Consider the following 26,239-nt stretch of genomic DNA (forward strand, 5'->3'; position numbering starts at 1 on the left):
CATAAGGTTGCACGGGATGAGACTAAATCCTGCAAAGTGCGCCTTCGCAGTGGAGGCAGGAAAATTTCTAGGATTCATGCTAACACAAAGAGGGATCGAAGCCAATCCCGACAAGTGTAGAGCTATCCTAGAAATGAAAAGCCCGACTTGTTTGCGAGAGGTCCAACAGCTGAACGGCCGACTAGCAGCTCTCTCCAGATTTTTGGCAGGATCAGCATTAAGATCCCTTCCACTGTTCTCCCTACTGAAAAAGGGGCACCAGTTTGAGTGGACTCCCGAATGCGAGGAGGCGTTCCAGGAGTTCAAAAAGTTCTTAAGCCAACCTCCTATCTTGACCCGACCTATAGTCGGAAAAGACCTCGTCCTATACCTATCCGTGGCAGACAAGGCCGTCTCAGCAGCCTTGATAAGAGAAGACGAGGTCAGTCAACACCCAATCTACTTCATCAGTAAAGTTCTACAGGGCCCTGAGCTAAGGTATCACAAATTAGAAAGTTTGCCTACTCCTTAGTAATAGCCTCTCGAAGGCTACGGCCTTACTTTCAAGCTCACACAGTAAGAGTCCGCACAAACCAACCCATGAAGCAAATCCTCCAAAAGACGGATGTTGCAGGAAGAATGGTCCAATGGGCAATAGAGCTCTCCGAGTTCGACTTAAAGTACGAGACTCGGACGGCGATTAAAGCCCAGTGCCTCGCCGACTTCATTGCAGAATATGCAGGGGACCAAGAGGACAAACCGACTACCTGGGAACTCTATGTGGATGGATCCTCCAATAAAGCAGGAAGCGGCGCAGGCATAATATTGGTACATGAAAGGGGAACCCAGATAGAGGTTTCCCTCAAGTTTGAATTCCCAGCTTCAAATAATCAGGCAGAATACGAAGCCTTGATCGCATGATTGAAGCTGGCTGAAGAGGTCGGTGCTATGAAGGTGATGGTATACAGCGACTCCCAAGTGGTGACCTCCCAAATAAGTGGGGAATATCAGGCAAAGGACCCAAATATGAAAAGGTACTTGGAAAAAGCTTCGGAGCTCCTGAGGCGCTTTGCGGAAACCGAGGTAAAACACATAACTCGGGATCTAAACAGCAGAGCAGACGCCCTATCCAAGCTAGCAAGTACCAAGCCGGGAGGAAATAACAGAAGCCTGATTCAAGAGACTCTCCAGGAACCTTCAGTGGTAAAAACAGAAGACACACTAGAAGTCTTTGAAGTGGTCGGATTAAACCTCGGATGGATGAACCCCTTAGTCGAATACCTAAAATTTGACATCCTCCCTAAGGAGGAAAAAGAAGCCCAGAAAATCTGAAGGGAAGCACAACACTATACCTTGGTGAAAAATGTTCTCTATAGAAGGGGATATCAACACCATTGTTAAAGTGTGTACCGACCTCAAAAGCCACCGAGGTGTTGGAGGAGGTACATAGTGGAATCTGCGGGAACCATCTCGGAGCCAGGTCATTAGCCAGGAAAGTGATCCGAGCTGGATTCTACTGGCCAACCTTACAGAAAGATGCCACAGAATTTGTGAAAAGGTGCCAGCCATGTCAGATGCATGCAAATTTCCACGTGGCTCCCCCAGAGGAACTCATTAGTATCACTGCTCCATGACCCTTTGCAAAATGGGGAATGGATTTGTTAGGTCCTTTTCCCCAGGCGCCAGGACAAGTTAAATACCTAATAGTGGGAATAGATTATTTCACAAAGTGGATAGAGGCAAAACCACTAGCCACCATCACCGCACAAAGAAGTCGGAGGTTCCTCTACAAAAACATAATCACAAGGTACGGGATACCTTATTCCATTACCACAGATAACGGAACCCAGTTCACCGACTCCACCTTTAGAAGCCTAGTAGCCAGTATGAACATCAAACACCAGTTCACCTCAGTCGAACACCCACAAGCCAATGGGCAAGCCGAAGCAGCCAACAAAGTCATACTAGCAGGGTTAAAGAAAAGGCTGCAAGATGCGAAAGGAGCTTGGACTGAAGAGCTCCAACAAGTACTATGGGCTTACAGAACAACACCCCAATCCGCCACTGGAGAAACACCCTTCCGGCTAGTCTATGGCGTAGAAGCCATGATCCCAATAGAGGTCAATGAGCAAAGCCCAAGAGTGATTTTCCACGACGAGATCAGGAATATACAGGGGCACAAAGAAGAGCTCGACTTGCTCCCTGAAGTCCGAGAAGAAGCTCAGATAAGAGAAGCAGCGTTGAAACAAAGGATGACTACAAGGTACAACAAAAAAGTCATTCGAAGGAGTTTCACCCCTGACGACTTAGTCTTGATCAGAAACGACATTGGAGTCAACAAATCGGGGGAGGGAAAGCTCGCTGCTAATTGGAAAGGACCATACAAGGTCAAGGAGGTCTTAGGAAAGGGCTATTATAAGGTGACCGACTTAGGCGGCACCGAGTTACCAAGGTCATGGCATGCTTGTAATATGAAAAGGTACTACAGTTAAAAGAAAACTCTACTCCCTGATGTACTCTTTTCCCAGCTTCATGATTTTTTCCCAGAATCAAAGGGTTTTTTCTGGAGAAGGGTTTTTAACGAGGCATCATAGTAGGGGCTAAGGGAAATAAATTATCAAAAGCCCTTAGTAGCAATAAGGTACCTCCTCAACTAATAAAGATCTCTTTTATTTTAAAATATCTCTTTTAAGTTCCCTTTTTTATTCTCCTTCTACGAAACGCGCCGATTTAAGCTCGACAAAACGTAAAAATCCCATGAACCGACCTAGATGGTCGTCAGGATAAAACGACGAGGTACAAGTCGGCGTAAAGAGGCCATAGAAGTCGATCATGATAAACTCGGGAGCAGTCCGACTCATGAGTCAGAATGCGAAACCGAGTAAAATTAAAATGAATCGCAAAAGTAGCCTAAGTCACGAAAGGCTCAATAAAACGAAATTGAGTACTAGGAATAACAAAAAGAGATAGGAAAAACTAAGGAAAATTGCAAAGCTACCTTGAAGATCAAGGAGATTCAGAAAAGCAGGCAAGCCCCAAAGAAAAGGTTTTTCTAGAAAAGAATCAAAAGAACCACGAACAGAAAAAGCATGCGCGCATAAGGTAACTCAAAACCCTTATCCAGAAAGGGCATTTATTTAACGCTAAATTAAACCCTTATTAAAAAAGGGCACCATAAATTGTTTTGTTTACGGCCTTAAAAGGCCAAAAAATTGTTCAAAACACCAAATAAATATAAAGAGTGTAAAAAGAGGGGCCCACAGGCCGGGCCCCAATAGCCAAAATCACTTTTTAAGAGGATCACCACCAGCAGAATCAGGGGGAACGCCAGGAGCAGGAGTCGAAGAGGAAGTCGGAAGAATGGTAGAGGAACTCGGAGCGTCCTTAGAGCGAGGAGGGGACTCTACGATCCTCTGCCCCCGAGTCTTTAAATCAGACTCAGACTCCACTATGGGGACAGGAGGATCCATGATGGCACCATCAATAACAATCTTATCAGGGTCCAAAGGAGAAAGGTCCAAGTCAGGAGCAATAACTCCGACCTGTTCCTTGAAAATCCTCCAGGCCTCATCAGCACCATTCGCAATAGAGTCCTCCAACTCGGTGTAGGCCTTCCGAGCATTCAGCAAGTCGTTCTTTACAGACACAAGATCAGCAAATAAACTATTGTAGCTGGCTTGCGCTGCCTTCCTCAAATCTACCTCCATGTTGCATTGGGCTTGCAACTTCTGCCCCTTCTCTCGGAGGATGTCCCTCTCCTCCTTCAGTTTGGCGACTTTCCCCTCCAACTCCCTCTCATGCTCCTGATATATGCGAAGCCTACCCTCCAGCTCCTCGACCCTCGAGGTCGTCCCTAAAGAGCTGATAGGAGTCTTCTCAAATATATCCAAGAGTTTGCCACAAACCCCCGCCGTCTTGAGACTCTCCTCAACCACAGTGGTGAGGTAGTGCCGAACAGAAACATCATCCATACTCATACGAGCATGAGGATAGATGTTCTTTCGGACGAACGCAAGAGCGTCCGCCTCACCAGAAGCGCCGGACTCCAAGGTCTTGCGCTTCTTTAGCTCTGGTTCGGGAGTAGGTCGGGCGGAAGGGGGTGGCAGAGAGGAGGCAGAGGAAAAAATCACAATAGGTTGGGAGGAAGTCCCAACATTCCGAGGAGGAGGAGAAGGAGAGACAGCCACCCTAGCACCACCAGATCTGGCGCGAGACTTCGCCTTGGCTTCCTGAACCCTCTGGAAAGACTCTTGAGCATTTTTCTTTGCCATCTCTGCAAAAACAAATTGGCAGCTAAAAATCAGACAAGTCGGTAAAAGAAATTGCAAGTCGGAAATAAATGAAAAACGCAAAAAGCTACCTAGTTGTGACTGGACAAAGGTCGGCGACCCCTGGAGAAACTTTTTAGTATCCAAATATGGGGCCCTCCCCCACACTTCTCGGAGGAACCCCACAATGGCCGCCTCCACCTCATCCAGGTCGTCCAGACCATATTTCTCGCAGGGAGAGGCCTCTAGCCAATATAAAGGAAACCGGGGAGAAGAATCATCATCCAGGAAAAAGGGGTGGTGACCCTCTACTGCTTGAACTTTGAAAAAATAGTTTTTGAAATCATGAAAGGATTCGTCAAAAAGGGTAAAAAGCCTCCGACCTTGAATGGCACGAAAGGACACCCACTGTTGCTTATTATTTAACCCACTGAAGGGCTTGGTCATATGGAAGAGATAGAAGAAAATCCTCAGAGAAGTCGGGAACTCTAAGGCCTGGCTAATAAATTGGTAAATTTTCAAAAAACCCCAAGAGTTGGGGTGAAGCTGGGTGGGGGCAACCCGGCAATGACGCAACACAGACATTTCAAACTCTGAAAAGGGGAGGAAAACGCCCAAACGAGTAACCATACTCTCATACATAAAAAAGAAATGAGGGGCCGTCTCGTCGGCCCTCCCGAAACAAACCCGGTCTTCTGGACCCGGGACTATCAACTCGTACTTCGGCTCATCTTCTTCAGAAGTACAAATTCTATAGTGAGTACGTAGGTGGGTGATAAATTCAGTATCAACTGAGGGCTCCTCCCCTAGGACCGTAACATCAACCCACTGGGAGAGAGCATCTACGGAAGCCATTTCTTTTCTTAAAAAAGGGTGACAAGAAACCTACAAAAGAAAAGGAAAATCAACACACAGTCTCTAAGGGAAGGGGTACGGAACTAAAGCCTACAAACCAAATCTACCTACAAGATAAAAGCACGCAAATAGAACGCATGTTACAGAAGGGGAAAAAGCTAACCTTTAAGTCTGAAATCAAGACTGGAGGAAGTAAAAGCCTTCGAAACGCAAGAACGCAGCACGAACAAATGCAAGGGGAATTTGAAAGATTGCAGAAACGAAACAACGAAAGAGAGGGAAAGTATTTATAAAGACGTTAGGGGCATAATGGTAAAATTGAGGCAACTCTTAATAAAGGTGCACCGTTACCAAGGCCATTAAAATCCCTACGCATACCCAACGGACACGACGCTTGATTAGACGTAACCGTCAGAACCGAAAGGTCAAAGAAAAATCACGTCGGTTCTCAATCATCACGTCGGTCCTCTCGCAAGTCGGCCAAGACCCCGAGTTGAATACTCGAACCCAACTCTTAAAAGAATTGGGCTCGAGTAGGGGCACTGTTCATACCCTGGCCCAATAAATAGGGCCTAGGATCCAAGCAAAGACGCCCCACCCAAAGGGTTGGCCCTCCATCCAGTATCAGCCTTCATCCCAGAAGTCGATACTGAATACGACCTGTTCCAAAGAAGTCGGATACGAGGGTTAGCTGGCAGATAACACTCATTCGAATGAGTAACTGCCCCTAGAAACTCTCTAACCACTTCATAGAGCCATATCTTAACCTCCCTAAGATATGGGAACGGTTATCCACCTAAAAAGGTGGCACTACTTCAGCGGTGGTTATTGGTTCACCACTATAAATACACTGACACCATTCAGGTATCACTAAGTTCCAATACTCTCTAACCTGCTCACACTCTTGCTAACTTAGGCATCGGAGTGTCTTTGCAGGTACCACCCCCCATTCTTTCACACGTACAAGTCGGACGGGGGAACACCGAGTAACAGATCCACTCGAAAGCCACCTCCTTCATACGTTTGGGCCAACCAACGCCATCCGGCCCATTAATCTCCGGTTACCCATCGTAACAGAATCTATGATTTTTTTTAATTAATTTTGTCTCAAACTAAAAAATGTAAGTTAGCTTCTATTTTATTTGGGAGATGAATTATACAGGAGACAATTTCATTTTGTTTCATAAATCGTAAAAAAATAGAATCAACGTAAAGAAGAAGAAGATAACACAACCATGTATCTTGGTTCAGTTGCATCGTGTAATGCAACCTACATCCAGTCTCCACCACAGCAGCGGTGGAATTTTCACTATCATATCAAATATTACATATACCATTTTTTTAGGATTCAACTTAATCCTATCTAAGACAAATCAAGCTTCTACCTAAACTTGACTTGATCAGGGAACTTCCTATACTCTCAACACACTAAGTGCTTACCCAACTTAGCAAAAGATACAAGCCAGACATCAAAATCAAAATAAAAATACAATCAAAGGAGACAAGAAATAAATAATGTATTTTCTCTCTAAATTTCTCTCTATGCATTTTTTCTCAATGACTTTTACTTAATACCTCATTTGAATGTCTTTTACCACTGATTAAGAACAAAGAAAGATACAACTTTAAAACAGAATACTCAATGATGAATATAATCATGAAGTAGATGATGATTTATAACTCAAACTCTATATGCTGAACTTATATTCTGAACTCTTAAACATTGTTCTTAATATTGGTAGAATGTTTCCCTTAGTATAAGTACAATGTTTTCAAGACTTTAAATTTGATTTGTAAGGTTTCACTCTTATTTCTTTTCGAATTCTCTCTCCTCTTATAGAAATGAAGATGATTTTTCTTTTTGTATGAGCTTTGTTTCCTCAGTTAGAATTTCTTCACAAGGTCAACTTCTTAAATTTTGAGCTAGCTGAAATTTTTTTTCTTTTTCTTCCATCAATATAGAAAATCAGGAATTAATATTAAGCACGAAAGTAGAAGGAAAAACAGCAGCAATTAGCTTTCTCAAAAAATTTGACAAAATTTAAATCTTTAATTTTGTGCTTTGTTTCCAAATTTCATCATCAACCATTGAATTACAATAGAATAAGATAACCACCACTTTTTTTAACTTACTCGAAATAGTAGTACAAAAGAAAGGAAAAAATAACAAGCAATTGATTTTTATATAAATAGAAATAAATTACGTTTAATCCTTTTGATTAAGCTTAACTTGCTTTTATTGATATTGATTTGATATAGCCTCCTTGATTAACTTTCTTTTCTTTTTCTTTGGCTCTTGGTAAGAGAAAACTGAACTTCTTTTTTTTCTCTAAGCATTACCCAACATGAAGTTAGCAGAAGCTTAGAGTTGCTTTTCTTTTGCTTGAACGGTAAAGGATTGGGTTATGGATTCAATTTCTTTCAACAGCCTTGGAAATATTTGGTCTTTTTAGTTAGACTTCTTAACTTCATTAATTTGGGCTGTATTATGAATTATAGGCCTGCAATACTAAACAATTTCATCAAATCTTAATTGGACTATTAACTCAAATAATACTGTGTTTATTATCACTAAAATATTATTATTTATTTACTAAACTCAACAATATATTGTCATATACCATAACTAATTAATAATTAATTTTTAGTATATATAATATTTGATAATTATATTCTTAAAATATATTTTTATAATATAAGACAGTTAACTCATATATATATATTGACCTTCAAAACTAGTTCTAAAATTTCATATATGCAAAAATTTATTAATTAGCGATAAATTTTTAAATAAAATTCGAATCATAACGGATTAATTTTTGACTTGCTGTACAAAAAGATGTCTGAGAAACTTAAAAAAAAATAGCAGCTTTAAAAATTCGTTAAGTTTGGTACTTTGGTTTTGTTAAACGATGTCGTCACAGAAAGTGCAAAACGCTAACGGCCAAGAAACACATGCTCCGCTTATGAATTAACCCACTTCCGTTAGTTACAGCCTTACAGAGTTACAGGTTTCTCGGGGTTCCCCCAATCTCATTCAACACAAAACACTCCCTCTTGCTGTTATGATTATTATTGTCGTTCACCTCATTACTCCTCTTAATTAGTACTACTAACTATATCCAAAGAACCTTCTTCCCCATCTTCAACGTGAACGACATTCCAAATTTCTAATAACGGAACGCAAAACGACACTGCACAATAAAACAAAATAAAATAGAAAACAGAGAGAATAGAATTTCTCAGCTTCCAAACAGATCTCCGTTCCGTTGGTCCCGCCGGCGGTAACTATCTTCCGATGGCTCCGATTCCGTCCGAGAATGGCGTCGAAGGAGATGACGAGAGAGAAGAAGAAGAAGAAGAGGAGGAGGAGGGGGACGAAGAAGAAGACGAAGAAGCAGAAGAAGGAGAAGAGGAAGATGACGAAGAGGAGCCAAGGCTCAAGTACCAGAGAATGGGAGGAAGTATACCTGCGCTGCTATCTAGCGACGCAGCTTCTTGCATCGCCGTCGCGGAACGCATGATCGCACTCGGTACTCACGACGGCATTGTCTACATCCTCGATTTCCTCGGCAACCAGGTTCGTTCCTTGCGCATCAATTTATTTATTTATGAAATGTTCTTCTCGTGAAATTCTGAGCTATCGTCATTCAAATTGTAGCTAGCCATTTCGTTTTTTCCCCTCTCTTACGTGATCTTTCGGTAACGTTCCCAAGCTTTTTCATGAACTTCACAATGGAGTGGATTGCATTTGTGAAATTTTATATCTGATTGCAGGTGAAAGAGTTCCCTGCTCATTCTGCTGTTGTTAACGACCTTAGCTTTGATTTAGAGGGTGAGTATATTGGAAGCTGTTCCGATGATGGATCAGTTGTTATTTGCGGTCTTTTTTCCGATGAGAAAACGAAGTTCGAGTATCATCGGCCGATGAAAGCGATTGCCTTGGATCCTGATTACACAAGGAATGCCTCTAGGAGATTTGTTGCAGGTGGTTTAGCTGGGAATTTGTATTTGAATTCGAAGACATGGTTAGGCTATCGTGACCAGGTCTGCAAGATTCTTCTTAACTCTAGCATGAATTTGGATAGTGCTACTCTTTTTAGTGTGTTGAAAACTATAACCATATGTATTGTATTCTCCACAATATATATATTATAAAAGGTTTTGCACTCTGGGGAAGGTCCAATACATGCAGTGAAGTGGCGAACCAGTCTTGTTGCTTGGGCAAACAACACAGGAGTGAAGGTTTATGATACTGCCAATAACCAGCGGGTAACATTTATTGAAAGGCCAAGAGATAGCCCCAGGCCTGAGCTTTTGCTTCCTCACTTGGTTTGGCAGGTCAGTGGTAAAATATCTGAGCATAGACTTGCTATTTGTTTCTGGTGCGTCTTCTCAGAAGCATTATCTGCTTCTATAACTTGATTGAATGTTTGGTCCTTGCTTTAAAGAAATGTAATACTGCAAGATATTTCTTATGAAAATTAATTTTGCTTAATATCCTTCCATATTGTACAGAGTGACACCCTCTTGGTTATTGGCTGGGGAACTACTGTCAAAATTGCTTCAATAAGAACAAACCGCTATCAAGTAGCCAATGGGACATACAGAAATTTTCCTTTGTCTAGTATGAGCCAGGTGGACATTGTGGCATCATTTCAAACTAGCTATTTGATGAGTTTGGAAACTCTAAATTAATATTTGTGATGACTAAACATTATTAAAATAATTAATTACAAAATTATTAATTTAATCTTCATTTAACATATGTTAATTAATAATTTTGTGATGCAGGTTTTTTTTAATGGGCCGAAAATTAAATGTTGCCAGCCCAAATATCAGCCTTGTTTAATGACTCTTACATTATGGCTGAATGATTATCATAGATGTTGGGCAAGAATAAAGCTTATTACTTCAAAGCCCAAAGAATGCCTTCCTACTTGTCTTATGCGTGTTCCAATTTCATCAGGAAAGCAAATGTTAACCAAACGGGCCAGTTTTAATTTCAATGTTACAAGCCCAAGTTCTATTAGTGATAAAGGGTTCCAATCTTGATCCGAAACAAAGGAAAAATGAAAGCAAAGTGCTTCCAACGGAACCAAGCCTTTAACCATGTGATGGATTTCAAAATCTATTACATTGTTAATTAATGCATGGGGAATATGAGAGAGAAAAATTCAGCTGAGTTGATTGATGGCTATTATGACAAACACGCCACTCTAAGCTAGGGAAGTAAAAGCAAGCTATTCTCAATTAATTTGTTTAACCACTTTGTATTGCTTTTCTTCAGATTCTTTTTCTCTCATCTCTTTCTTGTTTCTTTCTTCAGTCTTTGTCCAGTAAACCATGGACGCTGTGCTCATCAACAAAGAAAAGGAAGAAGCTGCATGCATCAAGACCATCAAGCTAATAATGGCAAGAAAACATACTAAAATAAAAATGAGCTGTGGCTAAGATACTCACTAAATATGGTCAGATTTGGTAAGGTTATCTTGAGCTCTTAATGCTCAAAATGGAAGGCAAAGATTCGGCCAGCATGGAGGAGATTCTTGAAGCATGGCTTGTCTTTGATTCTGTTTAACCACCACAGGGAGTAGCTAGAGTGGCGAAGTGATGGTTAAGGCAGAGATTGAAGCAGATGAAGTCATTATCATCATGAAGCATCAAGGGCCAGAAATCCATCTTGGAGAGCAAGCCAAGGATGGAGAGCTCGGATTGATGAAGGATGATGATCAAGAAAGGACGGGAGGTAATTGCATGTTGGGTTTTGCATGGTTATCTCTTCTCTCTCTATGTGGCCGAACCGGTTTTGTTTGTTTAAGGAGGAAGAAGCTGGTTCGGTTTTGGCTTCAATAAGTGGAGGCTCCCCTCTTCTATAATAAGGGTGGACAGCCATTGTTTGAAGCAAGGAGAAAATTTGAGAGTGCAAGGCACAGTGTTCTCAGAGCTACCTGAGCTAACAGTTTTCTCTTCTCCTTCAATGTATTCTGTTTTGTATTTTTCTGTTTAATTTTGTCATGTCTTGAGTCTCATGAAAAAAAGCAAACAGTGAGGTTTGTAATGAAAAAGTCATAGAGCGGAAAAAGGCAGAGAGTGCAAAATTAAAAGAAAAAAGCCATAGATGTCTTAGAGTTCCTTTGTTCATCTATGTTGTGTTTCATGATTCTGTGGGAATCCCCTTGTTAGTTGGGTTAGTACTTTACAGTTTGTAATCAGGTTGATTATAGTGAAATTCCATCATTGTTGTGATGGAGACTGGATGTAGGCTGCACTGCACTTAGCAGCTGAACTAGGATATATCTGGGTGTAATCTTTCTTCTCTCCTACTCCATTTCTATTTCTACTGCACAGGAACAAAAACTAAAATGTCTCGTGCCAAGTGACGAGCAAAAACAAAAAGTCTCGTGTCCAGAGACGAGCTAAAACAGAAAAGTCTCTCTGAGTTCAGCAAGTGTAATCAAGCAAAAAAGGGAGCTAAGATTCAAGCCCCCTTCTCTTAGTCACTGAAACCATCAATTTCATCTCAAGAATTGCCCCCTTTGATGATGCTCTGGTTGTTCTGGCGTATGTTCCTGGAGAAGATGGAGAAAAGGACTTTAGTAGCACTGCTCCTTCTCGGCAGGTATTCACGGTTTCTTACATATGATATGATGAAATGAAGCTATATCATAAATTGGTTTGTTCTTAAACAGGGCAATGCTCAAAGACCAGAGGTTCGAATAGTAACATGGAACAATGATGAACTTTCAACAGATGCTCTACCAGTACACGGCTTTGAGCATTACAAGCCAAAGGACTATTCTCTTGCTCATGCTCCCTTCTCAGGTGAACATTATCCAGTGTTCTTATATTATGTGTATGAAATTCTCCTGCTGCTCCTGCACGGCAATAGTTACCTTTTTCATTCAAATGTAGGTAGCAGTAATGCTGGTGGTCAGTGGGCTGCAGGTGATGAACCACTTTATTATATTGTGTCCCCAAAGGATGTAGTTATTGCAAAGCCAAGGTCAATGTCAACTTCTTGATCTTATCGTTTGGTGATTGATGCATTTGCTTATAACCAATAAATAAATAAAAGGGAGAAACAAAGGATGCTGTGTTTTTTTAATATATCCTACCGTACTTTAAAAGCTTTATTCTTATGGGATTGGCAAACAAATAAAGCAAACAGTCTTTCTTGCCAGCTGACCACTTTGCATGGAAGAATATTACAAGGGTTTGGTTCAAGTGATCAGCATTGTTCAGTTTATTCGTGATTATATATATATGCTCATTAAAATATCATAGTATGATAATCTATAGAGCTGTTATTTGTTATTTATTTTAGTTAAATAGATTACATGCCTCAATGTAACTTCTGAGAAAGGGCGTTGCACTATCATATGCCAGATTCTTTAACTTTGTTATATTCACTACATTAGTAAATCAATCTAAACACCATTGTTCACTAGGAAGATTAAACGTACAAATGAAGGTTGTTTGTCTTTTAGAGTTTTTTTTATGTAAAATCTCTGAAGTGTTTTGCTATCTTATAAGTTGGGAGTATAAATTGGAAATAAAAAAATTAAGATGATGATGAGAGAAATAAATGCATTTTAATTATTAGGGATACTGAAGATCATATTACTTGGCTTCTTCAACATGGGTGGCATGAAAAAGCTTTGGCTGTAGTTGAATCAAGTCATGGGAGAAGTGAACTTCTTGATGAGGTAAGTTATAAGCTTATCTCATAATAGTGGAATAAGGTTATCCATGCATTTTTGTTAAACCACACATGTCAAAGATTAAAAGAAAAGAAAGATCACTAAAAGAAGTCTTATGGCTTTATGCTTTTATATTGATCGTTTTTTGTAACATTCTAATAGTCAATGTTTACTCCACTCACTCTAACAATCATTGCTTTCACTTGATATGTCTCCTTCTAAATTAACATTTTTCCATTTGATCATAGCTGAGTTTTATATTTGTAGGTGGGATCTAGATACCTTGATCATTTGATAGTGGAAAGAAAATATTCTGAAGCAGCTTCATTGTGTCCCAAGTTGCTTCGAGGGTCAGCCTCAGCTTGGGAAAGGTAACTGAACCACATACTGGTAACTGTTAATCAGGCTTGTAGTTCTTGTTTGATGATTGAGTATTTGAGTGTCAATGGACTGCTTTCAACAGATGGGTTTTCCACTTTGCTCACCTTCGTCAACTCCCTGTTTTGGTTCCTTACATGCCTACAGAAAATCCTAGACTGCGTGATTCTGCCTATGAGGTTGGTTAAAGCCTAAACCAAAGTAGTCACTGTTACAACTTACAAGTAATGTCTTTATGTAAGCTGCATTCTGCAATCAACTAACTTTGACATTTTTTCTGCTTATTGTTGTACAGGTTGCTCTAAATGCATTGGCTACAAATCCTTCCTTTCATAAGGATCTCTTGTCCACTATTAAGTCCTGGCCACCTGTAATTTATTCTGCACTATCTGTTATTTCAGCTATTGAACCTCAGCTTAAAACTTCATCCATGACTGAACCACTCAAGGAGGTCAGCGTTTCTCATTTTATCTTTTTAAAGAAAAAGAAATTTTAGTTTAAGGGAATGCACAAGAGAGAATACGACAAACACAGAATCACGGATAGATATGAAAAGAAATAGCTAACAAATAAACCATGTAACAATGCATGTCAATCCCTTTGAATATCAACCAGTAGAAGACCAATAAATAAACCATATGCTGAGCACCAAAGGAATACCAACTAAATAATCGCATCCCAAACAAAACCAATATTAAAAAAGAAATCATTAAAAACCCTGGAATTCCTTTCTGCCCTAATACACCAAAGCCCTACAGGAATTGGGGACTGGGATGTCTTACTAGTTATATTTATGTTTTCAATAGTCATTTGCTTATAATGATGTATTTGTTTTCTATGCCAGGCATTAGCAGAATTGTATGTAATTAATGGGCAACATGAGAAAGCTGTTGCTTTGTATGCTGATGTAGGTGGTCGTATATCTTTTCTGTGTGTTCAGGAAGCAAGTGCATTGATTGAAAGTGATTAAAGTACATTTATACTGATTTAGTTCCTACACCCTTCTTTGATGAAATTTTCAGCTTATGAAGCCAGAAGTATTTGACTTCATTGATAAACATAAACTGCATGGTGCAATTCGTGAGAAGGTATGCTTGCAATTTGCAGAAGTGATATTTATCTATCTTTAATCTTTACAGTGTCACTTGATGTGAGCAATATACTCTACATTTCTCCTTTGGTATTTCATGATTAAGCATTAATGAACCTATAGAATCTTTCTACAAGTTTTGTTACAGTATTAGGATCTGGTTATTGATGTTGTCACATCTCTTATATTTATTAAATGTATAAAAAAAATGGATGAATAGCAGAGTCCATTCCAATTATCCAAAATTTGTTTATTAATATTTTGAATGGTCTCATATTTATCTGAAGGAGAAAACTTTGTGGTATTTCCTTCCTCTTGTTTAAGGGGAATTGATGTTTTGTTTGTACTTGTATTCACTTTTGTTAGAAAAACTAGAGTTTTTGGGAATGGCAATAGAAAATGACACAAAGAATGGGCATAAATGTTACTGATGAGCAAGTATCTAATGAATATGTTTATGCCTTGTAATTCATAAGATGGTCCTAGATCTTTGTTTATTTATATTATGATTACAAAATGTTACTTGTATCCTTTATATTGGGATTTGGGAGCTTATTGCAATTAGTTGCTTAAATCAAAGGTTATTTTACACTTTAGTATACATATACAATATGCTTATCATTCCCTGAGCTATTTTTAGCTTTCGGTTTGTAAACAAAAGATTAACTTTATATGCTGATCCCCATAACCATAGAACTTAAGTTGACCCTATAATTTTACTTATTCTAATACTAAATTATGAAATGACACATATAACCATTACTTTGTGTGCTTAATGAGCAACTAACTGATAACCAAATCAATGTCATTAACAACATATTGTATCCTTAAAACTTGTCTATATAGCTATTGGTGTCTCATTATACATGCTGTACCTGTTCAGGTTTTCCAACTAATGATGATTGATTGCAAGCGTGCTGTTCCTCTGTTAATCCAAGCTAAAAACTTAATAAGCTCTCCTGAAGTTGTGAAGCAACTTCAAAATGCTGATAATGAGTCTGACTCAAGATACTTCTTGCATTTATATCTCCATTCATTATTTGAAGTTAATCCACATGCTGGGAGGGACTTTCATGATATGCAGGTAGGCTCTGTTTCTATATAGACCTTTGCAAGCTTACTTTATGGATTCTTAAACGTAAATCAATGCAAAATTTGTGTTTTGGATTTGTAAAATCCACGTGTTTGCTTTCACTGCTGCAACCTAAGGTAGTTGCTGCTTTGTAAGTCTGTACTTTTCATCCTGGACAAAAGAATTTCTTCATCTTTTTAATGACTTCTACATGACTCATATCCCGTTTTATTAACACCAACCTGTGAAGGTCAAAGCTTCTATTCATAGAGTCCCAGTTTGTTCTCTGGATGTTTGAAAAGGTAGAAGTCATCATATCCTGGGTTGTGGGTGCTTGCTCGTTTGCTGAAGTTTTTCTCTAGAAAACAAACATATTCTTTCAATTGTAAAATTTAAGTAAATAATATTATTAGCAAGGAGAACAACAACCTGTATCGAATATATTAAACTTCAACAACGAAAACAAATATGAAAGACTGAAATGCCGTAACTAAAGAATTTGCTTTTTCCTGTGCCATTATATCCTTTCTAATTCATCCAACCAAAATTCCCGTACACCTGGTGATTCACATGCAAGTATGCAACAATAAATGTTCAAAATGCATAATTTAACTTAACAGTTTTCTAGAGATGTAGTTTTCCCACCTGATGTTGCCGAGCTCTGGTTTGGATTCAAATTGAGGATCCTTAGTATATGGTCCCTTTATCCTATCATTTTATTTTATGTTGCCATTTGATATATTCTATGTTCTGTTGATCAACTGGTCTATTTATATTGTAATCATGTGCCAGGATTCCTTGACAGCCCTGAAGGAAAAACTTCAAAGAACTGTATACCGCCTGACCTTGGTGAAAGGTTGGAACACTGAAGATATTGATGCTTATTACGAGCTCATTAGTATCGGAGAACCTGACTTTGTTGAAATCAAGGGAGTTACATATTGTGGCTCGTATGCTTCTTCCTTCTCTTTTGTGCACCCTCTTTGCTCAAGATATTTTCTCGTGTATCAAAAGCACCATTCAGTGACAATTATCTCTTGATTTTCTTTTGCAGCTCTGCCACATCAAAATTGACGATGGAAAATGTGCCTTGGCATGCCTATGTGAAAGCTTTTTCGGAGGCCCTTGCTCTGAAAAGCCAAGGGGAGTATGAAGTTGCTTGTGAACATGCTCATTCATGTTGTGTTCTCTTAGCAAAGATTAAGAAGTTCAAGATTGATGGCAAGTGGTATACATGGATAGACTATGATAAATTTCATGACCTGGTAGGTGTCTGTTTTCCTGGCTTTCCTGCTATGCTGAACCGACTTTGAGTTGTTATTTTATTTATGAAACTTCATTTAAAATCAGGTGGCGTCTGGAAGAACTTTTGACAGCACAGATTACATGACTGCTACACCTTCGTGGGCTGTCTATGGAGCAGAGGAAGGTGGTTTCGATCCTGAACAATCAAGATATAGGAAAGAGAGACGACATCATAAATCAAGTCGCAATCAATCAGGTTAGAAAATTCAGGGAGCCCGTATACATAGGTTAAGCAACCTTGGCAGTGTATTTAGCCTTAATACCTTAAATGTCACAATATAGAGTCCTGCACTAGTGATGTTTTTGAAATTGAGATTGGAATGATATGTTGAGCTTTCCCATTTTTGCCCCTTCTGATTTTCTCCACTCACTCATTTTCTTAGATTCCAAATTCATAGGTGATGTTTTTAGTTTTGATATATTACTATTATCACACATTAGTGGTAACCTATATCACTTGCAGTTAATGACTGTATTTATGTCTTGTATCCAAATTTTACCACTTTATTATATTATTTGAAACCACATTGGTATAGAATGCTTTTTCAATTGTTTGCAAGTGTCATGTTAGAAGTCAGATTTACCTTTTTCTCGCTAAAACATGCTTTCACACTGTACCATCTTTTCTGGGAATTTTCCTTAGTAGCCCTATCAATGATTTAATTAATCTGCCATCTTAAACTTTAGCTCAAGACAAGTGTTAGGACCACTTTAGATTTGTCTGATTTGTGTGCTAACGTACATAAATCAAGGTTATTTTTGTAATTAGCTACGAATATAAATTATTTTGTATTTTTTTTAGTACGCATGACAATAACTACCCTCCCCAATTTAGGGCAGTAAATTCACGAGCACAAGCTCTCTTCCCATGTTTGAGTTATTTGAATTTTTGAATTGTTTATAAGACTAATTTGTAATCTCCATGTTTGCTTTTCACTTCAATTCTTATGGGGGTAATTGGGAAATGATTTATCTTTCTAACTACTAAGTAAGAATTGGTTGTTTTATAAGATTCAAAAACATTGTTGCCATTTATTTCTTCCTATAGTGTTTTGGAAAAGGATTTTATTTCCATATTACATCAGTAAAAAAAAACTATTTTTCACATAAATGGTCATTAAAAAACAAATTTAAATCCTCTAAAGCGAGGAAGTTGATAAAGTAGTAAAGTTAGGGGTTAATCACCATTGATTTTGTAACTTCATGAAATGTGTATCCTACTATCTTAATTTAAGAGGGATTAACTCTTCATTTTACCACTTTACTATTTTTTTTACTTTGGAGGATCTTGATCCTTGAAAAACAGATAAAATTAGATGATTGTGATTTGTGAAAAATATTTCATACTATTAGACAATCAAAATTAAATTCTTAGAAAACTGTGTAAAATGATTCAATTGGTAATCATCCTGCTTTTAATTTTCACAGGATTGAGATTTTTTCTTTTTTCGACTGAAACACTCAAAATCTAAGAAGCATGTCTTTGTAAATGGTGGTCTATACTTTAACTCATTTATTAGTCATTCTCAATATAACGAGAGTGATAGAACAAGAAAAACAATATAGAAATAGACTTGGACAGAATAAACCCTTGATGGAGGAAAAATTTTAGTGCAATATTTATGGCCCTCGATGTACAAATTGCACGGTGGGCCATTTCTATCTAAAATTTATATAAAAGTGGTCACTACTCTTTCACACGCTATGTTATATGCTTGTCTTTATTAACACAATCTATTGTGTCTACTGATTTATTTGTTTAATTAGTGCATGGAAATTGCAAACCTTGCTAAACCTAGCAAAAGATACCATAAACTAGGACCAAATACATGACCTTGTGTAGCAAGCAATCATATTGACACTAGGTTTAAGCACTTGTGTAACATGCAACTACACAAGTAAAACAAGCTTTAGAAGATTTGCTCTTTATCTCCGACCCGGGGTTTTACCGACCAGGGTCGCGGGTACATTGGGCAATACAGCCAAAATGTAAGATGGATCTTACTTGGCTATGTCGGACAGTCTGATGCATGCAGGGCTGTCCGAATCTCCAGAAACTCAAAATGAGAGGCTGTTCCTGTTTCAGTGAGCGTGCACTAGCCATTGCTGCAATGCGCCTGGCTTCTCTTAGGTACTTGTTGGTGCAAGGCTATGGTGCCTCTTCTTCTCTGGACGCGATCTTTTGGCTATGGCTTGTCCCTTTTGGAATATCGAGTTGATTCCTTCTAGACACGCGGCGGTAAATAATAATCTGGAAATGCCAGTAATCATTGAGCATCCGGCTCACATTCTTGCAGATTACTCTCTTGCGGGACAAAGAGATGATTTTCCGGATAGGGTTGTACCTTTGGACTCCACCGAATGTGCATAAACCTTTTCTCACTCATCCTTTCCCTTTCCAAGTTTGGGATGTAACTTCTTGCTCTATTTGTAGTATCAGGGTTTTCATTTTTCACTGCAGTTTCTTGACAGTCTTTTAGTAAGGGTGTCTTCTTACTTGTAATTTTGAAACTCTTCTATAGATCTACCAACTCAGTAATTTGGTTCCCACTTAGCTGACGATGCTCAATTTTGTGAATAAGATGATGCAAGAGTTAATTTTTCCATTTGAACTCTTAATCAGACCTTTAATCTAATCTAATAAATAGAATACAAGATATTATGTTACCTATGTATGATTTGGTTGACTATCTTACTTTGATTGGGTACACAGAATATTCCGGCCAATAAGAATGAGACAAAAAATTAGAATTTTGTTGGAAATTTTGGAATTGAAACAATTATATGACGACAAAGTTTTTACATCACGCCTATAATAAGTTCAAATAATTGAAAATTCTAACACCAAAAAAATAATTGAAATTTTGAATACGTTAATATTTTCTAAAGAAAAGAGTCAAAAGACTCCACTCATAGGACACCTATTTTTTAGGAGATTTACTATAAAACATTTAATCGTATTTTATTTTATTTTATTTTATTTTTTTCATTTTTGGTTCAGAGAATATGTTCTAATTTAAGTAGCTAAGTTTTTAATTTAAACTAAGGGAAGGTTTTTTTTTTAAAAAAAAAAAGAGAGTTCGGGACAACATCATGGCATTGATACTTGCTCAACTGCTTATCCACTTCAGAAGATGACTTATTCTCTCAAAAACTAGAAGGTTTCTAAATTAGTACCTCTTTAAGACTGACAATATATATTCTACTTGTGAATATCTAATCCAAAAGAGTAGGGTTATCTACCCTATCGAATAGGATAGGATATAGGTTTAGGGTATACGTTACTCCTAAATTCGTATTCTATTCTACCCGTACCTCTAATATATTATATAATATATATGTAAAAATTAAAGTTATATATGTAATGAAAAAAGTGAGTGTTGAACTCACAATTTTTTTTTATAAATGTAGTAAAAAAAAGTAAATGTTAAACTCACCATTTTTTTCTTATAAAAACTTAAAATAAAATTAATGATCATATTATTTATAATTTTATATTAAATTTCTTTAAAATTTTATTATTTTTAATTTTAATTTAAACTTAATTTTTTATTTTCTATTTTATTAATCCTATTCTATCCTATCCTATCCTATAACAATCTTTTAAAAGAAGGTTTATTCAGGAGTGAAATTTCTGCGTGGCATGCTCAAGAATTTTTCAAATTTTTTATGTATGATCTTTATCTATATAAACCCCCATGATGAAACCATTGTTATCCACTACTCTTCTAAACATTGTGCCTAGTTTACATGTACACACTCCCCGTCCTTAAATTTTGAATTCAAAATCAATTAAGGAAGGGATTCATTCCCAATTTCCCATCATCTACGTTCTCCATTCTCTGTTTCCATTTTTCTTTGTTCCTCCGCTTCTTCTTCTATTCTTCTTCTTCATGTTAGTTCCTCCTCTTTTTTTTCTTCCCTTCTTCCGTTCGTTTCTTCTTCCTGTTCCTAATCTAAGTTGGAGATGGAGGTTATAAAGTTCATGTACTCACCAACGCAGAGGATGTCATTGTACCTGATGGCTCCAACCTTCAGAGGAGTCGTCGCGGTGGAGGCAACACCAGCAGTGGTGGTAGGGTTACGGCGGTGGATGAGGTGCCGATTGCTATGGTGGTGGACGATGGTATGGCGTGGTAGTCCCAGTGGGTGCGGTGGAGTTCGTGGTAATCATCGATGTGTGGTGATGGATACGGAGGAGGAAGCGGTGGAAGAAAGCATATAGCTGGAAAGTACTGAGTGGCGGCCATAGAGAGCACATGTAGTGAGACTGTGAAAGCCGAGAGCACAGCAGCGACGACCAGAACAGAGCCGTGAGATCTATTGGCGTTCAGAGCAGATCTGCATGGTTGTTATTTTTTTTATTTTAATTAATTAATTAGATAAATTATGTAAATGATTATTATTTTGTTTAATTTACAAATTTTATTGTTTCAAAATTTAAATTTTGAATTGAAAATTAATTTGAAAAAAAAAATCATTTGTATATGTTCATTTTCATTATCCTCACCGATCATGTTTTCCAATTTTTTCTTCTCATCATTCTTGCTCTCGCTTTCTAATACTGGGAGCTGCAGTATTCGACAACAAAATCATATCGGCTACTGTTTGTGAAACATGGTTCGGTATCTCCTTTTTGAGTTTTGATCATGGAGTTTTGTCAATGTCTTAATTTTACTCGCTGGTAAAATTACTTACAGGTAATCCTTTTTTCCTTCTTTTTTGGAACTTTAGTTATTTCTAACGTTAGTGCTTACTCTGTTGTTTTTATTTGTTGTGCATTTGTTGTACTGAGTTACATATTTTCTAACACATCTATATTTGGACAATCCGCAACTACCTTTAGATATTTCATTGTTAGATCACACATGATATGCTCAACCACCTGTATCCATGATAAAAGAGTGTTGAAGTTTGTGGTGTTTTCATGATAGGTTCAATGGTTGTTATTTATCACATTGGAAAATGAATACCACAATGGAATATACCATTGAAAAATCAATACCACATTGGAATCTTTGATTGTTGTTTATCTTCCAGCTTCGTTTAAAATTTCAAATTTTTTTATCTTAAGTCATAGATTTTTTTTTGAAAGGATTGGTTTGTGGTGCAGGGTGTGGAAGCAACATGAATCCAATGACATGCTGATTTCAAAGCATTAACATGATCAAGAACTTGGAAATTAACAGATGAGGTTGCAATTCAAGGTTTTTTTTGGTTATCAAAGTAGTAATATTTAATTTTTGGCATTCAAGCTTCTCTTTCCATTTTTTTGCTTATATTTGGTTGCAATTGAAACTTTTTTTTCTTGCTCAATTGTTTGTTCAGGTTAATTTATTTCTATATATTTATGTTGAGCCAGCAGCTTCTCTTAATGATTCCCACTAAATTTCATATTTGGAACAACTTCCTCTGCTGACTAGATTTTACTTCTTCTTTATTTTCTTTTTATTTTCCTTTTTTATTTTTTTTCAAAATTATTTTAATTTTAATCAAGTAGCTAAGTATGTAAAACTGTTGTTGGATCTGAATTGACATGATCATGTTTAATTGATTTATGAAAACATTCAAACAAATTTATTTATAAAAATGTCATATGTTGAAATCATATCCAGCGTCCAATGTCTCTAGAATGATGAAGTTCACACTTAGTTACTGCCTATAGAAACCTTTGGTCTATTCAATTAATTCTCTCCATTCTGTTTTCATATTGACTTAATTAATCATCGCAAAAGCCTTTTTATTGATCAATCACTTTTTTCTGTCATTGGTGATAGTTAATTAAGTTTATGTTGAGCTTTATTTTTTTTATTTTCTGATTTGATTTAGTTTTGAAACTGCCTTTTTGATGAGAGAAAAACTTGATATTATGGGATTTCAAATTCAAGAGGACTTTTAGTTAATCATGTTTTAATAATTTCTTTGCTTTTCAGGTAAAAGGTGGTTTTCTGAGCTAGCTTGGGTTCAAATCCAACGCTTATGAGATAGTATTTAATTTCTTGCTCCCATCCTTTACTTTTGTTTCATAATCTGTGTTAGCAAAAGTAGCTGTAAGAAGAATATGAGAGTGAATTTTTTTTTTTTCGAAATTCATATAATTATCTGCAAAATTAGTTGGTGAGTTGGTGATACCTCTGCCATAATTATCACCAATATAATGCTGGCTTAGCTACTTAATTAATTTTCTACCAATGATTTGATAAGTAGTTGGATAGAACTTAGAAGATACAAGCACTACTTCAATAAGATGAAGGGAGTGGTGGTGTCATTTGAGGTCGTGGCTGGGGAGGAGCTGCCACTCTGCCACTGGTTAGAGCGCTTCTAACTTGGTATTTGAATGTTCCCACACTAGCTATTGCTGAATAGTGAATATAAATATTATTATCTTCTGGTATTTATAATTATTTCACTATATTATTCTATATGATAGTTGAATTTGAGAATAGTACCATTAGTAGAACTAATGCTATGATTGATCAATTCACTTGACTGATAGAGTATTTTGGTATTTTTCACCTTGCACACTATAACAGGAGAGAAATTCAGATTATTAAAGATGTTAGTGGAATAATAAAACCATCAAGGTAAAATGATTCTCATTTATATTCAGTTTTATTTAATGGTGTACAATAATTGCAATTTAACATTTACTTTACAAAGCCTTTTTTTGAAACAAAAACATTTGAATCCCTATACATTTCTTTTCTGGTGTGAAATCTTGGGATGACATTTCTTTTCCTAATTTTCTGCATGATAGTTCACTCAATTGAGCAATTGTCATATTATCATGTAGCAGGGTTCACACGGGTTTCTTCATTTGTGGAATCTATGACTTCACAAATATTATTATTGTGTTTCTTTTTATTGAACTAGAAGATTAAAAGTGTTTCATCCAGATACAGTTAGTTTTAGTCTTAGGATTTTAGCCTTTTGATGGCTGATTTATAAAACTCAATTGCACAAGATATTATTTGTAATATATTAATACTTTCCCATTATATGGATGACATATGGATGACTGCAGTAGATTTTTTTATGTTTATCTTTGTTTGTATTAAATTTGCTATACTCTTAAGTTCATATTCATACCAATAAACTTATTATACGAAATTATCTTTCTCTTTTCAACAAATTAATTCTTTGATGTATATAGTAGATTTTTTGGTTATTCTTGAATTTTCTATATTATTTGTTTTAACTGTTCTGAATCTGCTTTAGTATAGCATATCATTTTTTTATCTGTTCTCACTATCTTATATATGTTTTAGGTGTCTTTGTTGCTACAAACATTAGTTGAATACACATGATTCGGGCATTCATTTATTTATTTTCTGAATTTGATCTTTTTATTTATTTATTTATTTATTTATTTTCTGAATTTGATCATTTATTTATTTATTTTCTGAAGTTGAATACCAATATCCAAGGACTAGGAGTAAAAACAACAATTTTGGTTGAAGTTTCGATTGACAGTATCAGCGACGAAGGTTCCGATATAGTTAAATTAGTTCTAAGTTTAGCATTTTTGGTGGGAGCCTATTCTGTCGACAAGGCATCAGGCGCTAACAATATGGCCATTAAGATAAAAAAGATTGTGATAGGCAGTTGCAGCATGTGAGAAAGTATAGGGAGCCAATGACCTAAGCGTACAATGTGTACAATGAAGGTTTAGAAAGTATTAGAGATATTATTATTAGTGTTACATTATCCTGTCAAGTTACGCTTTTGGGATGAGTGGTTTTAGGACATGGTATAAGAATTCCAGATCCGGAAGGTCAAGGGTTCAAACCTTAGTGAATCCAAAATTAGCTTTTTATAACATAAGATGTTTATTATCCCTGGTATTCGGATGGTTACTCGCAGCATGTATAGGGTTTTAGTTTTTTTTGGATAAACCCAAGTATTGGGAGGGAGAGAGAATACGCTGTACTATTTTAAATTTTATTGGGCGGGTTGTTTTGAGTAGGGCCTATTTCAGGCCTTGTCCATGACAAAAAAAAAAAAAAGAAGAGAAAGAGTAAGTCGTCGAAAGAGACGCTCAACACAAGGCACTTTTTTATGCGGCAAAGTTAAAAGAGAGAATAAATTGGAGGTTTTTTTTATCTTATTCAAATTTTAATTTTTATAATTTAAAAAATAAAAAATAAAAAATCCCCGAATAGGTTAAAAGGGGAGAGGAGGAGTGGGGAATTTGCAAATCCAAACCCAATTCCAATTCAGGGATTCCTAATCGTATCACAATTCGACGCCGCCATGAACAACGATGATCGGGTGCTGTCAATCCCACTGAAGAAGACTGATCCGGTGGAGCTATACCAGCCGTTACGTAAGTTGGTAGCCTCAAAATACTCGGAGGGCGATGCACAAAAGGTTGAAAGCGTTCTCGAAACCCTAAACAAATGCCGCCGGGACATGGTGGAGCCTAGAGCGGACCTTTCCCTTCCCATGCAACTTGACTGCCTCCTCCACTACTTTAAATGCCTTTCCATGGTTGCGAGACTCTTCACCTCTCTCTCCTCCGACGCCGACCCCATTCTCTTTGTCTGGTACGACGCCTTCAACCCTGATCATCAGGATGGGGTCTCCTCGCAGCGCAGCGCCATCCAATTGGAGAAGGCCGCTGTTGTCTTCAACCTCGGAGCCATCTACAGCCAGATTGCTGCCTCTTGCGACCGTACCACCGCCCTTGGCCGTCACCTTGCAATGGAAGCCTTCAAAGTTGCCGCCAATTTCTTCCGCCAACTCTGGCAGGTTTTTGCCAAGGACGTGGTCGCCACCCTCGATTTGACTCTCGTCTTCGCGGAGTTTCTGCACCTCCTCTTCTCCGCTCAGGCTTCCGAGCTGGAATTACGGGAAGAACTCAACAACAACGACGCCAGTTACGCTCTCCAACAACACCGATGTGCCCTATTGTTTAGATCGGTGAGTCTTCACTCTTGATTGATTTTACATTTATTCTTCATTCTAATGATGATGAATTGATGATGATGATGTTTAGGTTTCTGAGCTTTATCGTAGAGCATATGAACTGATACCTACTGATTCGGCTGCACGGAAACATGTCGACTCTTTTGACCAAACCTGGGTAACTCATCTTTACCAGAAGGCGACCTTCTTTGAGGCGGAGGCTAGTCAGAGGCAATCATCCATCCTACCCAAATCCGAGCGACCTCGTAAATTCAGATCGGTCACATCTTGTGCTCTTGATCATGATGCAGAATGTGTCCCTGAGATATTAGTTAGAGGGATTTGCTGCAGGGTACGCAAGGTGCTATACGAAGATCGAAAACAAACGTACATTGACCTCAACCTCGTCTGTACATTTATCAATATTATCATGTTTTATATTGTAGAGCCAACCCTACCTAACCAAAAATATATATTCATATCCTCTCTCTTCTTTAATTTCAATTGATAATTTCTCTCTACTTTCCTCAAGTTCTCATATATATTATTTTGTAATCAATCATCCCTCAAAGACAAGAAACTAAAACAATCATAAAGTGTGTGTGTCTCTGTTTGTGTCTATATATATATATATATAAGTAATATTTAAATATTTTGAAGATGATTCCAAGAATTGACACTA

General features: G+C 37.4%; 2 protein-coding genes across 27 annotated transcripts; both read left to right on the forward strand.

Annotated features, from left to right (window-relative positions):
* Positions 1-8,179: 8,179 nt before the first annotated feature.
* On the forward strand, positions 8,180-17,185 carry LOC112734892 (vacuolar protein sorting-associated protein 41 homolog). The gene is made up of 17 exons (XM_025784415.3): positions 8,180-8,682; positions 8,880-9,149; positions 9,264-9,443; positions 9,621-9,780; positions 11,603-11,724; positions 11,795-11,927; positions 12,018-12,108; positions 12,709-12,811; positions 13,073-13,176; positions 13,269-13,362; positions 13,479-13,634; positions 14,028-14,090; positions 14,206-14,271; positions 15,157-15,357; positions 16,138-16,295; positions 16,400-16,610; positions 16,696-17,185. The coding sequence occupies exons 1-17, from the start codon at positions 8,401-8,403 to the stop codon at positions 16,849-16,851; spliced, it is 2,550 nt and encodes an 849-aa protein (XP_025640200.1). The 5' UTR covers positions 8,180-8,400; the 3' UTR covers positions 16,852-17,185.
* Positions 17,186-20,244: 3,059 nt separating this feature from the next.
* LOC112734893 (vacuolar-sorting protein BRO1) lies at positions 20,245-26,078 on the forward strand. Of its 26 annotated transcripts, none has more exons than XM_072229072.1 (7): positions 20,245-20,998; positions 21,228-21,350; positions 21,764-21,844; positions 22,584-22,979; positions 23,184-23,234; positions 24,059-25,572; positions 25,649-26,078. In XM_072229072.1, exons 6-7 carry the CDS (start codon positions 24,904-24,906, stop codon positions 26,063-26,065), a joined length of 1,086 nt encoding a protein of 361 aa, XP_072085173.1. In that variant the 5' UTR covers positions 20,245-20,998; positions 21,228-21,350; positions 21,764-21,844; positions 22,584-22,979; positions 23,184-23,234; positions 24,059-24,903; the 3' UTR covers positions 26,066-26,078. The 26 variants fall into 26 exon arrangements, with proteins under 26 accessions (XP_072085173.1, XP_072085177.1, XP_072085174.1 ...); XM_072229076.1 differs by having other exon boundaries at positions 22,584-22,959; XM_072229075.1 differs by having other exon boundaries at positions 20,256-20,998; positions 21,764-21,857; positions 22,584-22,959.
* The last annotated feature ends 161 nt before the right edge of the window (positions 26,079-26,239 follow it).

Source organism: Arachis hypogaea, chromosome 3 (assembly GCF_003086295.3).
Source record: "Arachis hypogaea cultivar Tifrunner chromosome 3, arahy.Tifrunner.gnm2.J5K5, whole genome shotgun sequence".
Classification (NCBI taxonomy): Eukaryota; Viridiplantae; Streptophyta; class Magnoliopsida; order Fabales; family Fabaceae; genus Arachis; species Arachis hypogaea.